Source organism: Phytophthora sojae (genome assembly GCF_000149755.1).
Source record: "Phytophthora sojae unplaced genomic scaffold PHYSOscaffold_13, whole genome shotgun sequence".
Taxonomy (NCBI): domain Eukaryota; phylum Oomycota; class Peronosporomycetes; order Peronosporales; family Peronosporaceae; genus Phytophthora; species Phytophthora sojae.
Window position 1 is genome coordinate 1,866,315 of NW_009258127.1, and position 15,684 is coordinate 1,881,998.

General features: G+C 55.7%; 4 protein-coding genes across 4 annotated transcripts; all 4 read left to right on the plus strand.

Moving 5' to 3' along the window:
* Nucleotides 1-435: 435 nt before the first annotated feature.
* On the plus strand, nucleotides 436-816 carry PHYSODRAFT_530829 (hypothetical protein; the record flags this gene model as incomplete). The annotated part of the gene is made up of 2 exons (XM_009539598.1): nucleotides 436-659; nucleotides 696-816. 2 exons carry the CDS (start codon nucleotides 436-438, stop codon nucleotides 814-816), a joined length of 345 nt encoding a protein of 114 aa, XP_009537893.1.
* Nucleotides 817-2,013: 1,197 nt separating this feature from the next.
* On the plus strand, nucleotides 2,014-2,548 carry PHYSODRAFT_529663 (hypothetical protein; the record flags this gene model as incomplete). Its single annotated transcript, XM_009539599.1, has 3 exons — nucleotides 2,014-2,267; nucleotides 2,352-2,420; nucleotides 2,527-2,548. 3 exons carry the CDS (start codon nucleotides 2,014-2,016, stop codon nucleotides 2,546-2,548), a joined length of 345 nt encoding a protein of 114 aa, XP_009537894.1.
* A 10,694-nt stretch (nucleotides 2,549-13,242) lies between these two features.
* On the plus strand, nucleotides 13,243-14,472 carry PHYSODRAFT_375549 (hypothetical protein; the record flags this gene model as incomplete). The annotated part of the gene is made up of 1 exon (XM_009539600.1): nucleotides 13,243-14,472. A coding segment is annotated over one exon (1,230 nt), but the record flags the coding sequence as incomplete, so codon positions are not given.
* A 140-nt stretch (nucleotides 14,473-14,612) lies between these two features.
* Nucleotides 14,613-15,347, plus strand: PHYSODRAFT_529793 (hypothetical protein; the record flags this gene model as incomplete). Its single annotated transcript, XM_009539601.1, has 1 exon — nucleotides 14,613-15,347. One exon carries the CDS (start codon nucleotides 14,613-14,615, stop codon nucleotides 15,345-15,347), a length of 735 nt encoding a protein of 244 aa, XP_009537896.1.
* Between the last annotated feature and the right edge of the window lie 337 nt (nucleotides 15,348-15,684).

A 15,684-nucleotide genomic window follows, 5' to 3' on the forward strand; every position in this document is an offset into this window, starting at 1 on the left:
ACCAGGGTCCACGTCTCGTTCTTGCGGAGCGACTCCACCTCCGAGTCGCACGCCTCTTTCCACTTGTCTGCGTCGCTGGATTCCATCGCCGACTTGAACGTTGTCGGCATCTCTCCCACTGAATCCACGACGTACGCAGCCTCGAAGTCTTCCTTCTCTTGTGCTGCGGCAGACATCTCGTCCAGCGGCTGCTGTCGTCTCGGCACCGCATACCTCTTGGCACTCGGAACCTCCACGGCTTCCTCGAGCGACTGCGTGCGCGGGTGTCGCTTGCTGCCGGGTTCAAAGTCTTGATTCCGCGCAGCTTCTTCTCTGTTCTCGTCTGATCCGGACTGAGTCTCTTCATCCGTGGTGTCTTCATCATCATCTGTCGGAAGACCCACCAACACCTCCTTCGAAGCGTAGTCGCGTCTCCCACCGTCGAAGACATCCTCCATGAACTGCGCGTCGCGGCTCACCAACACGCGACCGCTCTCGATCTCCTCGAACCGATACGCCTTCTCGTGCTCCGAGTACCCGAGGAAACGACAGCGCACCGACCGAGCGTCGAACTTCGACCGTTTCTCCTTCGGTACGTGCACGTACGCGTGGCACCCGAACACCTTGAGGTTGGCCAGCAAAGGCTTCTTGCCGGTCCAAACGTGGTGCGGCGACTTGTCGTGACTGATGGCGCGCGTCGGACACCGGTTGCGGAGGAACGTGGCCGTCATCACTGCTTCTCCCCAGTACTCCTTCGACAACCCGGCGTGCTCCAGCATGCAGCGCGCACACTCCACCAGCGTCCGATTCATTCGCTCGGCCACTCCGTTGAGCTGAGGCGTGTATGGTGGCGTGAACTTCTGCTCGATGCCGCGATCCGCACACAACTTGGCCATCGCACCCGAAGTGTACTCGCTGCCGTTGTCGCTCCGAAGCACCTTCACTCGCTTGCCGGTCTGCGTCTCAGCCAACGCGACGAACGCAGCGAACTTGGCAGCCACCTCCGACTTGTTCCGTAGCAGGTACACCACGCAGAAGTGCGACTTGTCGTCGGTGAACGTGACGAAGTAGCGCTTGCCTCCGAACGTCGCCGTCTGCATCGGACCGCACACATCGCTGTGGACCACCTCCAGCACTTGCTTCGCACGGTTCGGCGACGACTTCATGAAGCTTACTCGCGTTTGCTTGCCGAGTGCGCACCCGTCGCACACCTCCCACTGCTTCACCGACGTCATTGGGATGCCAGTGCCGTAGCCCTTCTTGACGATGGCGTCGAGACCACCATGGCCGATGTGACCAAGTCGAAGGTGCCAGAGGTACGACGTGGTGTCCCCTTGGCGATTCTTCGAGCTTGCCGCATTGGCCTCGTCAGCAGGCGTCCTCGGCGTCATGCAGAGCTTGAACAGTCCTTTGCCTTCGCGAGCGCCGAGCTTCCACTTGAGACCCTTCGTTTCCGCGAAGCACCCGTCGCTCTCGAAGGTCACTGGCCCGACGTCCTTGGTGAAGCGGCCGACGGAGAACAGGTTGCGCGACAGCTTCGGGATGTGCCACACACCCGTGAGCACACCCTTCTTCATGCCGCGCGGTGTCTGCATCGACATCACGATGTCGCCGCTCCCCACCGCCTGAACCACGCCGTCGTCCGCCAGATGCACGTCCACCGGAGAGATCTTCTTGTAGTTCTTCATGTACTCCTTCGAGTACGTCATGTGCTGCGTCGCACCCGAGTCGACCAGCCACATGCCGCTCAGCTTGGAGGCACCCGTGTCGCCACCAACCGAGAAGAGGAAGTCGCCAGAGTCATCTTCGACCTGCGCGACGTTCGCTCGTTGCGGCCTCTGCCGCTCCCCGTTCTCGCGGATCCGAACCGGACACTTGGCGATCCAATGTCCGTGCTCGCCGCAGTAGTGACAGGCGCTCGTCCTCTGCGCTTGCGCCTGCCGTCCCTTGCGCTTCCCGTTGTCGCTTGTCATGAACGCTTGACCTTGAGCGTGCGCGGTTCCGTCAGCACCGCCACCTTGTTCCTTGCGCTTCATGTCCTCGTGCAGGAGCCGAGACGTCACGAGCTCCCACGTCAGCGTGTCGGAACGCGATTCCAACGCCGTGATGAGGAACTGGTACGACTCGCTCAGACTGGCAAGAAGCGTGATTACCAAGTCGTCCTCGCTGACCGGAGCGCCGACCGCGTCGAGCTGTTCCGTCAGCGTCTTGAGCTTGTTAATGTGCTCCAGCACATCATCACCTTCGTCCATCGTTGTCGTGAAAAACCGTCGACGAAGAAAGAGCTTGTTCGCCAGGCTCTTCTTCTCGAAGTGTCCCTCGAGTCTTGACCATGCATCATGCGCGTCCTTCGCCGACCGCACCAGTGGTAGCTGCGAGTCCTCCATCGCGAGACAGACGATCGTCAGCGCCTTGCGCGACTTCTTGCGAAACGTCGCTTGGTCCGCCGCGGTCGTGCACTGCTCGAGCTTCACTTCCCCACTCGTCACTTCCCACAGTTCGCGCTCCTCCAGCACCATCTGCATATTGAACTTCCATGTGTGGAAGTTGGTTCCGTCGAACTTGTTGATGCGGGCGGTCGCGGTCGGGGCGGCGTCCATGGCGAAGGCGTAGTCAGGGTCTTGGTCAGGGAAGACGGGGCTTGGGCTTATAACCAAAAGGAAGAACACTTGAGCAGTAGTTGGCAAAATGCAAAGTGATTCGATTCAGGTCCTTAGTTCGCAACCGCGTGCTACCTCTAAGCCTGCTACTGGATACCTCTTACTGGATACACCCTACTGGATTCTCTACTGGATACACAGTTACCTTATCCAATCAGAGAACGCCACGTCGATGCCCATCTTGTACCCACAATCTTGGCGTAATCACCGTGACGTAATCATCGTCCCGTAATCACCTGAATGATTGCGGTACAACACAGTGAAGGTCACGCCGACCTCACTGATGACGCGTTCGCGTCACACGGTCGCTTGGCGAGGCGTCGTCACATCAGTCTTGACAACATAGACTAGCTGCCGATGACATGTTATCATTTTGAACAACGAGAGACTTCGAGAGATCCGATCCAACTACTGAGAGGGATCTCAATCCGGTAATACCATATGAAGCATCAGCTACAAGCGCTTTGCTTGCCTCAACCGTTCCTAGAGTACTTAGTGATAATCGAGGAATCAACGATAAATCGTAAGTAGTAGAGTCTTGAATGAAGCTAGTTCCGCGGATAGCACCAGCTACATCGAGTTTGTATGCCGTATTAATACTAGCTTGACCAATAGCCATATTGCCGTTGATGTCCATCAGCAGCCGATCGGTATTTGCGAAACACCAAAAGTAAGTATTGGGCAAGATGGCATTAGCCGATCCTCGTATGCCTTGCTCCATCTGATACTAGCTCACGATATTGAGACTGGCTGTCGATGTAGTACTATCATTCTGAATGACCAATCCTTTGCCAAAAACAGAAATTATACTCAACGAACTTAGAGTTCCGACAGAAGCGATATTAGGCTGAGCCGCGGTCTGTAGAGTACCTGTAATGCTTGTTGCCGTCAAGCTGGAGATCGTTCCAATTTATCCAGAAGCTCCAAGGATGAGAGCCTTGTTGTTTTGAGCTGTTCCAGCCGGCGCGCTCAGTAGAGATAGGCTGCTGAGATCAACAGTTGAACCATTCAGCTTCAATGAGCTGCAACTGATCGAATTGATACCTGTTATATCAAGATTGATATCAACCAGACCTCTCCTCCAGAGTGAATGGTTGCTTCAGGCGACCAAGCGCTCAGCGCTCATACCAACCCCCAACCGTCCTGATCCGTTGAGATAAGCTTGTGTTGAGTTTCCAACCATGAACCGGAGGGGATCGCTCGTAGTAGTGCCGAGAGCAACGCCGTTAGATCCGCCAGCCACATCGTTGTAGATCTGTACCTCGAATTCGATAGGGGTCGATTGATCATTAGCTATGCGCATCGCGCGCTGCCAGCTACCGGATAGTAGATTAGCGCTTGATGTGATATCCATTTTTGCGGTTGATGTAGATGATCCAAAACGGATATAACCTGCCTGAGTGATACGCATGCGTTCAGTCATCGGCGATAATGCGTTAGCTCCTAACCGTGTAGAGATAGCGAAGTCAGCCATGTTGTACTGCGTTGTTGAATTAGCCGTTCATGTGCAATATAAATTCACAGAAGGCGTGAAAGTACTTAAATCGCTAGTGCCTTCGACAGTAAAGCTTATCCCGGCCTGAGCTCCTGTTGTATTGCTCTGATTCAAAATGATTAGATTGAAATCGCTTACCCTCGTTGTACTTGAAAAGATCGTCCCAAGCGTTATCGATAGAATACTCGTTTGTGGTGAAATAGCGACTCCTCCGATCGTAAGCGATGAGCAATTGAAAGCACCTGCCACATCAAGCTTGTAGCTGGTATTAATTGAACTTCCGCCGATATTGATATTACCGTTATTAACCATAATCAGACGGTCTGATAGACCGTATTTGAGAAAGAGCTGATTTGATACAGAAGTATTTGCTGACCCGTGACCGCCCATTTCGCATTGATAATTGATGGAAGGTATGGATCTTTGACACGAAGCTCGGACGAAGCGGAGGGAGGGACGTCGCAGACGGCGGGACCGGAGCGAAGGCACTTGAGGGGTAGAATGAAGATTCGAAAGTGATTGAATTGTTGGAGCTTACACCCTACTGTTATAGACACGCGACCCTGCGTCCTATCACCTAGTGCATCTAATCAACCATCACTCACCGGTGTTCATCCAATCATCCTACTCGTCTAATCATCGGTGGCGTAAACAACTTACCGTAATCACCATAATCAACGTGGGTTCGGATTGGACCGGTTCGGGTTAACCGGTTAATGGGTACAACTGGTACACAGTACCCAAGACCAGCAACCCTCAATACGCCCCCTCAATGCGAAGTCCCACGAATGCCGAGAGCCACCGTCAGATCCGTGTGGCGTGGTCCCGCAAGCGCCTTCGTCATGATGTCCGCTAGCATCACAGAAGTCTCGCAGTACTGGAGCTTGACTTCGCCGCGCTTGACTTCATCGCGGATGTGGTGGTACTTGATGTCGATGTGCTTGGCGCGACCGTGGTTCACTGGGTTCTTCGTCATCTTGATGCACGACTGGTTGTCTTCGCGGATCATGAGTTCGGGTCCAGTCTCATTAGCGGCCGCCAGAAACTCGCATAGCAGACGATGAATCCACTTGCCTTCTTGGATAGCCAGACTGAGCGCGATGTACTCCGCTTCATTGCTTCTTGCTTCCCCAGCTCACAGGCGCACTCATGAGCATGAACGTGTAGCCTGAAGTGGACTTGCGGTCGGCGAGGTCGCCGGCCCAGTCCGCGTCCGAGTAGCCACGAAAGTCGATCTTGTCGCCCGGCTTGAAGCAGATCCCATGCGTCTTGGTGCCTTGCAGGTAGCGAAAGATACGCTTGACCGCAACCCAGTGTTCCTCTTGGGGGTTCTCCATGAAGCGCGATACATAGCCAACGGCGTACGCGATGTCTGGGCGCGTGGCGGTCATCAGGTGCATCAGAGCACCAACAGCTTCGCGAAACGGAGCGTTCACCTTGGTCGCCGCGTCGCTTGGAACCAGTCGAGTGCTCATGTCCACCGGACTCACCACGGCCTTGCACTCGTCCATGGCGAAGCGCTTCAGGATGTCGTCCACGTATCGCCGCTGGCACATGGTCACGCTGCCGTCCGGGCCGTCCACCAACTCGATCCCAAGAACAAACGCGCACTTGCCGCTGTCGGTCATCTCGAAGCGCGTCTTCAGGTCGGTCTTCGTGCGTGCGATCAGCTCGGGCGAACTCCCGGTAATCAGTACGTCATCCACGTACACCAGTACAAGCACGCAGTGACCGTCCACCACCTTGATGTAGAGGCACGGATCGAAGGCCGACACTTGGAAGCCGATGGAGCACACGAACTCGTCGAAGGTCTCGGTCCACCCTCGCGAAGCTTGCTTGAGACCGTAGATGGCCTTCACCAGTTCCAGGCAGTCGAAGTCACCATCCAGTTCGACGCCTTCCGGAACCACGCAGAAGACCACCTCCTTCATTATCCCGTACAGGAATGCTGTCACCACGTCGAGTTGGTCGAGGGGCCAGCCAAAATACTTAGCAATCGCGATCACCATGCGCAGTGTCACATACTTGACCACGGGCGAGAACGTCTCGGTGTAGTCAATGCCGTACTTCTGCTTGAAGCCCTTGGCCACGAGGCGCGCCTTGTACTTCTCGATCGAGCCGTCCGCTTTGCGCTTGATCTTGAACACCCACTTGGTATCGATGGCGCGTTGTCCGTTAGGCAACTTGGCAGCTCGAAACACACCACGCAGTCGCATCGACTTGAGCTCCGCGCGGATCGCTTTGCGCCAGTGCACTTGATCCGGACCGTTCACAGCCTCTTGGAACGTCGTCGGCTCCGATAGATCGGCTGCTGCTTCCACAGCGTTGGCACTGGCACGCCAAAACACTGGAGGCGTCGAGTCGTCGTCTTCATCTTGGTCCCCAGACTTTTCTTCTTCGTCGGGGTCGGCTCGGCGCGAGGAGGATACGTCCGGCGCACTTGCTTCTTCTAAGCCAGCTCGGTGGCGAACGGGGCGCGATCTTCTGGCAGTGTTGTCGTCGCCACTCGGTCGGTACTTGCGCTTCCCCGCCTGCTTGAAGCTCGTTTGGCGCGGTCCATCGTTGTCGTCCAGGTCCAGCGCGTCCAAGTCCAGCACAGCATCATCGACGTCTTCATCCGAAGTATGCGTCGAAAGTCCAAAGGTCGACTCATCGAAGTTGACATCGCGACTGATAACCACCTGCCCCGCCTCGATGTCATAAACTCGATACGCCTTGGACACTTCTTCGTAGCCGAGGAACAGCCCGGCGCGAGCCTTGGGGTCCCACTTGCGCCGTCTTTCCTTCGGCGTCAGGATGTACGTCTGGCATCCGAACACACGCATGTGCTTCACACTCGGCTTGGACTTGTAAACGATCTCGAACGGAGTCTTGTGTTCGATCTTGGGTGATGGCAGACGATTCTTCACGTAGATGGCTGTCATGGCCGCCTCAGCCCAGAAGCTCTTGTCCAGCTTGGCATGATGCAGCATGCTGCGGCCAATCGTGACGATGGTCCGGATGGCGCGTTCTGCCGTGCCGTTGGTCTGGTGCGCGTACGGAACCGTGGTTTGCTGCTCGATGCCTTCGACTTCGTAGAAGGCCTTGAGCGAGTTGGTCGCGAACTCACGGGCTCCGTCGTGCCGCACAAACTTGACCTTCTTGCCGAACTGCGTCTGCACCTTCGTGACGTACATCTTGATGCAGTCCTCGCTCTCCGACTTGGCACGCAGGCAGAACCCCTTCATGCATCCGCTGGCTTCGTCCACGATCAGCAGCAGATACTTGCTGCCACCCAGTGACTCTTCTTCCATGGGGTCGCACACGTCGAAGTGGAGCAGCTCGAACGTGTCGTAGTGACGCTTGTCACGGTTGCTTGGGAACGGCTTCTGGACCATTTTCCCTTGCTGGCAGCCGCGACACACGCTTGGTCCACTCGACTTGGAAGGTGCCTTCGCGTCCTTGATCATGTTGTTGTCGACCATCTTGCGAAGCACCTCCACCGGAGCGTGACCCATACGCGCGTGTAAGTCGACCGTCTTCCCACTGGTCGCCGCATTCGCCGATCGCTGAGGCGTCTGGAGTCAGTAGAGTCCATCCACGAGGTTTGCCGTCGCCACCACTTGCTTGGAGCCCTTGTGCGCAATCTGCATCTTGGTGCTGTCGAACACGACTTGGAACAGACCACTCTTGTTGATCTGTGGCACCGAAAGCAGATTCTTGCTGATGCTTGGGACGTACAGCGCGTTCTTGATCTCGATGTCGCACTCGTCGCCGTTGGGCAGAACCACTCGTTCCACGATGGTCCCCACACCCATGATGGCCGCCTTGTTGCCGTCGGCCACCGAAAGTTCGCCTTCATTCCGCTCAATCAAATGAGCGAACTTGGCCTTGTCGTTGCAGATGTGGTGCGTTGCGCCGCTGTCGACCGCCCACAACCCGGACACATTCTTGCCCGTCGAAATGCCACACTCCCGTGAGACCGCGAACGCCACTCGATCATAGCCGTAGTCGTAGTTGTAGCTGGCGTCGTCGTTCCTCCACTGGGCATTGTTGGCCCCGCGTCCACGGCCATTGCCATTGCCGTCGCGTCTTGGGCCCCGATTCTCGTCCTTCTGCTTGGTCCAGCACTTGTCAATCGTGTGCCCCAATTTCCCGCAGTACGTACACTGGCGAGACTCTCGGTCGGTGTTGAACGCCTTGGCCGCATTCTCCGTCTTCACCGTCGCCGTCTTCTCGCCTTGTCTCTTGATGTGCTCATTCGTCAGCACCTTCACGACGTCTTGCGATCGTAGTTCAGCGCTGCTCATCTCCAAGTTCAGCACGACGTTCTCGTAGCTCTTGGGGAGGCTGCGCAACAGGCAGATCGCCACGTCCTCATCCTCCATCTTGGCGCCGATGCTGCTGAGCTTGGCGCTGATGTTGATGACCTCGTTGCAATGATGCAAGACGTTGCCGCCTTCCGACATCTCCATGCTGAAGAGTTGGCGCTTCAGGTAGATGCGTCCAGCCTTCTGCGAACCACCGTACAGCGTCTTCAGGCGCGTCCACGCAACCCACGCTTCCTCGCAGTCGTCGACCACATGGTGGTAGTCCGCGTCCATGTGGAGCAACATCAGTCCGAACGCGATGTTGCTCGACTTGACGTAGTCGTCCTTGGCCCGCGAGTCCGTGAAGCTCGGCGTCGTCTCGCGGTTCACGACATGCCACGTCGACTTGGTCAGGAACACGCCACGCATGTAGCGGTTCCACGTCGCGTAGTTGTCCCCGTTGAACTTGTCAATGGAGACCTTGGTCGAGGCGTCTTGGGCAGAGGACATGGTGCTTGGGCTCATAACCTGATGGAAGGTATGGATCTTGGACACGAAGCTCGGACGAAGCGGAGGGAGGGACGTCGCAGACGGCGGGACCGGAGCGAAGGCACTTGAGGGGTAGAATGAAGATTCGAAAGTGATTGAATTGTTGGAGCTTACACCCTACTGTTATAGACACGCGACCCTGCGTCCTATCACCTAGTGCATCTAATCAACCATCACTCACCGGTGTTCATCCAATCATCCTACTCGTCTAATCATCGGTGGCGTAAACAACTTACCGTAATCACCATAATCAACGTGGGTTCGGATTGGACCGGTTCGGGTTAACCGGTTAATGGGTACAACTGGTACACAGTACCCAAGACCAGCAACCCTCAATACGCTGTACGGTGGTTCGCAGAAGGCTGGACGCATCTACCTGAAGCGCCAACTCTTCAGCATGGAGATGTCGGAAGGCGGCAACGTCTTGCATCATTGCAACGAGGTCATCAACATCAGCGCCAAGCTCAGCAGCATCGGCGCCAAGATGGAGGATGAGGACGTGGCGATCTGCCTGTTGCGCAGCCTCCCCAAGAGCTACGAGAACGTCGTGCTGAACTTGGAGATGAGCAGCGCTGAACTACGATCGCAAGACGTCGTGAAGGTGCTGACGAATGAGCACATCAAGAGACAAGGCGAGAAGACGGCGACGGTGAAGACGGAGAATGCGGCCAAGGCGTTCAACACCGACCGAGAGTCTCGCCAGTGTACGTACTGCGGGAAATTGGGGCACACGATTGACAAGTGCTGGACCAAGCAGAAGGACGAGAATCGGGGCCCAAGACGCGACGGCAATGGCAATGGCCGTGGACGCGGGGCCAACAATGCCCAGTGGAGGAACGACGACGCCAGCTACAACTACGACTACGGCTATGATCGAGTGGCGTTCGCGGTCTCACGGGAGTGTGGCATTTCGACGGGCAAGAATGTGTCCGGGTTGTGGGCGGTCGACAGCGGCGCAACGCACCACATCTGCAACGACAAGGCCAAGTTCGCTCATTTGATTGAGCGGAATGAAGGCGAACTTTCGGTGGCCGACGGCAACAAGGCGGCCATCATGGGTGTGGGGACCATCGTGGAACGAGTGGTTCTGCCCAACGGCGACGAGCGCGACATCGAGATCAAGAACGCGCTGTACGTCCCAAGCATCAGCAAGAATCTGCTTTCGGTGCCACAGATCAACAAGAGTGGTCTGTTCCAAGTCGTGTTCGACAGCACCAAGATGCAGATTGCGCACAAGGGCTCCAAGCAAGTGGTGGCGACGGCAAACCTCGTGGATGGACTCTACTGACTCCAGACGCCTCAGCGATCGGCGAATGCGGCGACCAGTGGGAAGACGGTCGACTTACACGCGCGTATGGGTCACGCTCCGGTGGAGGTGCTTCGCAAGATGGTCGACAACAACATGATCAAGGACGCGAAGGCACCTTCCAAGTCGAGTGGACCAAGCGTGTGTCGCGGCTGCCAGCAAGGGAAAATGGTCCAGAAGCCGTTCCCAAGCAACCGTGACAAGCGTCACTACGACACGTTCGAGCTGCTCCACTTCGACGTGTGCGACCCCATGGAAGAAGAGTCACTGGGTGGCAGCAAGTATCTGCTGCTGATCGTGGACGAAGCCAGCGGATGCATGAAGGGGTTCTGCCTGCGTGCCAAGTCGGAGAGCGAGGACTGCATCAAGATGTACGTCACGAAGGTGCAGACGCAGTTCGGCAAGAAGGTCAAGTTTGTGCGGCACGACGGAGCCCGTGAGTTCGCGACCAACTCGCTCAAGGCCTTCTACGAAGTCGAAGGCATCGAGCAGCAAACCACGGTTCCGTACGCGCACCAGACCAACGGCACGGCAGAACGCGCCATCCGGACCATCGTCACGATTGGCCGCAGCATGCTGCATCATGCCAAGCTGGACAAGAGCTTCTGGGCTGAGGCGGCCATGACAGCCATCTACGTGAAGAATCGTCTGCCATCACCCAAGATCGAACACAAGACTCCGTTCGAGATCGTTTACAAGTCCAAGCCGAGTGTGAAGCACATGCGTGTGTTCGGATGCCAGACGTACATCCTGACGCCGAAGGAAAGACGGCGCAAGTGGGACCCCAAGGCTCGCGCCGGGCTGTTCCTCGGCTACGAAGAAGTGTCCAAGGCGTATCGAGTTTATGACATCGAGGCGGGGCAGGTGGTTATCAGTCGCGATGTCAACTTCGATGAGTCGACCTTTGGACTTTCGACGCATACTTCGGATGAAGACGTCGATGATGCTGTGCTGGACTTGGATGCGCTGGACCTGGACGACAACGATGGACCGCGCCAAACGAGCTTCAAGCAGGCGGGGAAGCGCAAGTACCGACCGAGTGGCGACGACAACACTGCCAGAAGATCGCGCCCCGTTCGCCACCGAGCTGGCTTAGAAGAAGCAAGTGCGCCGGACGTATCCTCCTCGCGCCGAGCCGACCCCGACGAAGAAGAAAAGTCTGGGGACCAAGATGAAGACGACGACTCGACGCCTCCAGTGTTTTGGCGTGCCAGTGCCAACGCTGTGGAAGCAGCAGCCGATCTATCGGAGCCGACGACGTTCCAAGAGGCTGTGAACGGTCCTGATCAAGTGCACTGGCGCAAAGCGATCCGCGCGGAGCTCAAGTCGATGCGACTGCGTGGTGTGTTTCGAGCTGCCAAGTTGCCTAACGGACAACGCGCCATCGATACCAAGTGGGTGTTCAAGATCAAGCGCAAAGCGGACGGCTCGATCGAGAAGTACAAGGCGCGCCTCGTGGCCAAGGGCTTCAAGCAGAAGTACGGCATTGACTACACCGAGACGTTCTCGCCCGTGGTCAAGTATGTGACACTGCGCATGGTGATCGCGATTGCTAAGTATTTTGGCTGGCCCCTCGACCAACTCGACGTGCGGTCAAGGCACAGCAGCGTCAGGGGTTTCGCGACAAGATCTCAAGACGACTATAGAAGATAAGAAACTCCGGGATACAGCGACGCTGCAAGCGACTTCGTCGAGGCAGGAGGTTTCGTCTGTCACGTCCCAGCAACTGACCAACGGCAGTCGACTCTGGGCTCAGCTGGAACGAACTCCTGCAACCCGAAGCACGAAACGTCTCGATTCCAGTTCGCAAATACGAAAATCCTTTCGTACGAACCTGGAATGGCCGTTTTGCATCTTCCTTTGAAAAACCTTGCGAACTCGGGAAGCCGCTTGGATAGTTCAGGTTTTTTAGCTTCGTTTGGGAGATGCTGATGGCAGCAAAGTTCATGGCGGTTCAAGCGAAAGATCGTGTTTCAGGCTTGCTATTGGAAGATAATGCAGTAGTGGTGTTTCACTAAGAGCCGCACCCATCGCTTTCGCTCGCTAGTGTGTGAGCGCCTTTCGAGGCTGTCGACACGATTGCGCGCCTGTCACTGCTGAAAGGCCACGCGCGAGGACTTAGAGGCAAACACTGCTATCTAGCCATGGCTGGAAGGCGACGAAGGGCAAGCGTTCACTCGACGTCTGGATTCTCACTTCGTGATTTCATCACTGGTACCCACATCGACAAGCTACAGCCAACGCCACCGCTACACTACCGCACCTTCACCAATGCAACGCTGGTTCAGCGGTCGTAAAGACGCTTCCGACGAGGACGGCGACTTTGAACCATCAACTCCACCCGGATCGCCACCGACACAAGTTGGAGAGAATCCAGGGAGAACGATCGTCCCGCAACCTTCAGTAGAAGGTCCACCCGCTCAACGACGGCGCTTGCTGCCTTCGATGCAATCGGCCGTACCAAGTAGCGCTTCGGCGATCGGACACGATCTACGAGCGCCGTTCGCCAGCCATTCGTCGCCAACGATCCATGAACATTTTGGTGTCTTGGGCGGCGGGCCAAATCCAACGCCTGAAGTGCCAAACCGAGTGCATTCGGTTCTGCCGGCACCGGTGCCGCCTTTACCAGTGAATCCAGCTACCTTAGCTCCAACAACACGCATGGCGGAGTTTCCGGCATCAACCGATTGCCACAGGCCTTGGTATGGCGAGACGACAGACCCGGCAGGGATATCCCCGCCCCAACCGAACAGGGTGCCCCAATATCCCGTTCCAATGCTTCCGCCGCCCCAGCCTCTCCTCGCATCTGGTGTCCCTGCCAAAGTTGCATTTGCTGTGAGTAATTATCAACCAAAAGATGGGTTTGAGCTCGTTGCTCAAGGTCCCACAGAGCGGTCGTTCATCTACAAGTGGGGGGTACGTGTTCGACACGTAAGTGACCTGACTGTGTGCGGCTGGATCTGTCTCGCAAGCGAGCACTGCCGTTCCAACGAAAGTGTTCATGTGTTGTACGGTGGGAAGACATCGCGCGCAACGAAGCACCTAAAAGAAGTCCATCATGTTACTTCAACCAAGTCTGCGCTGGAGGATTCACGCAGGCGAACCAGGGACGAGATCGTAGCTCGTATCCGAGCGGCTGCCCAAAACCAAGAAAGCTGTGAGCGTATCAGCCTGCTTCTTCACACACTGCTTGTGATACACAACAACCTTCCGTTTATCATGGGTGAGTGGGAGGAATCGAGGATTTTGCGAGCCATCGTCACCAAAGACAGCTTTCAAGCCGTGGTGAATCGCAGAACAATTACCCACGCTGTGATCGAGCTCTACGTATCGGCTAAGCGCGAATTGATTCGCTTCATTATCGACAACTGCATCCCAGGTGTGAAGTGTTTAGTGATGGTCGCTGACTTTTGGAAGGCAAAGAGCTCGGGCACGAAGTTTCTTGGACTTCGACTGTACTTCGTCACTGCAGACTTCAAGCTCGTCTCCGTCTTGCTAGGAATGCGACACTTTCAACCTCTCTACGGTGAGCGTGATGGTGGAATTCGCGGACCTTTTAAGCGGTGGATCATTCAAATTCTCGCGGATTTTGGACTTACTGTTGCAGACTTCTTCGGAGCGACTACGGACGGTGGTCCAGACGTTCAGCACATGATGACATCGAACCTGATGCTCTCATGGGAGTGGTGCATGCCTCACCTAACCAACGCGGCAACTAAAGCAGCGTTTGGGATAACGAGAATTGTAGCAAAGTCCAAGAACCCCGAGAGGCTCCAGCTGCTGAAGAAGGTGACGCGAACTGTCTACCAAGTCCGCACAGTGGAGGTCATGGGCGACTTGTACAAGCAGCTTGTCCGCCTCCTTGGCGTCGGAAAGGAGAAGAAGCTGATTGACTATAAGCCGCATCGCTTCATGAGCCTTACGCGCGTCTTTGAGCGCATTGTGAAGCATTGGAACGTACTTTGCCTGTGGTATGAAGAACGTGCACGCAAGGCGGATAGAGACAAATCGGCACCTCCGTCTCCGTTTCCTTTGGCAGGAGACAAGTTGCTTATGGAGCAGCTACTCTCACTGATGCTGCCGATTTCAGCGCTCAATGTGAAAAGTCAGGCAGAAAAACCGAATCAAGTCGACGTTCTCGTCTCTGCGTACAAGGTTATCGTCACGACACTTGGTCCCGAGGCATCACTACGCAAGTATGATGCTACGCGAGAGAACCCGACTTCGTATCACCACAGTACCCTCATGCCGCTTGTGGTCAAGACCCGAGAGTTGCTGAGTGACGCTTTCCACTCTCGCTTTTTTCGCGCTACACTGACCGCGGAGTGATGCGAATGTGCTCGTACGTGTGGGAGATGCAAATGCTGCTTCATCCGAATCTCAAACAACCCGACGGCGCGTTGATGGATATGGTGAAAACCTGCGGCAAGCTGCGCCGGCTGGATGACGATGTCATTCGGCGCAACCAGTCAGTCGTGAAATCTACTGTGAAGCAGAAGCTGAGGTCTATCATGCGAGATCTAGCGCCACCTTGCACCGAGCAGATCAACACCTCGCCGCAGCAGATACCAGGATATGTATCCGATGCCTTCTCGGACGATCTATCGGAGCTCTTCAATATCCGTACCATTGCCGCAGAGCCAGCTACTCCACAACTACTTCACGAAGAGGTCATGGATGAAGAACTGGAGCGCTGGTTTCGCGATCCGTCATTTCTTCAGGCAACGGCCAAAGGCCCAGAGTCGGTGCTGCACTTTTGGAAGCGTCAACAGGAGTCCGGCACCTACAGATTCTTACCAAGCGCGGCTCGGATCGTTTTTGCCGTTCCTGCATCGTCCGCTCAAATTGAACGCGACTTCGGAATCAGCGGTCAAATGGTTACTGTGCAGCGAGCATCACTGTCCTCAGAGTACATTGACATGTGCTCTTTCCTGAATCGGAACAGGGGATTCATTGATGTAACGCAGTGCTCAAAGCTGACAGCGGAGGAAGCACGAGAATCCGTTCCTACAAACGTCACGGTGAACCTTGACCCTCAAACGGCGATGGAAATGTTCGAGAGCGACTGAGAGCAGGCCTTGGTCAACTCTTTCTCTGCGCATATTTCGACTGAGCTCTAAGACAACCCAGTTGCCTCAACGCACAGTAACATTGAATATACATCTCTCCTTCACATTGGTATACTGCTGCATTAAAGAGATGTGAAAGCTATCATTCTAGGCGAACTCTGTTCCTTACTTCTGTCAAAGCATTATCCTACCTCGGCTATGGCTAACGTCGCGGCGCGCCATTTCTGCTTGCTTTGTTACGGCATTCGTTGACTCGTGCTTCAATTCTTCTAGTTAATGCCCGCATCGCGTCGGCACGAGCACATTCGAGAGCTGATCGATTTGTTTTGTGTCGCGG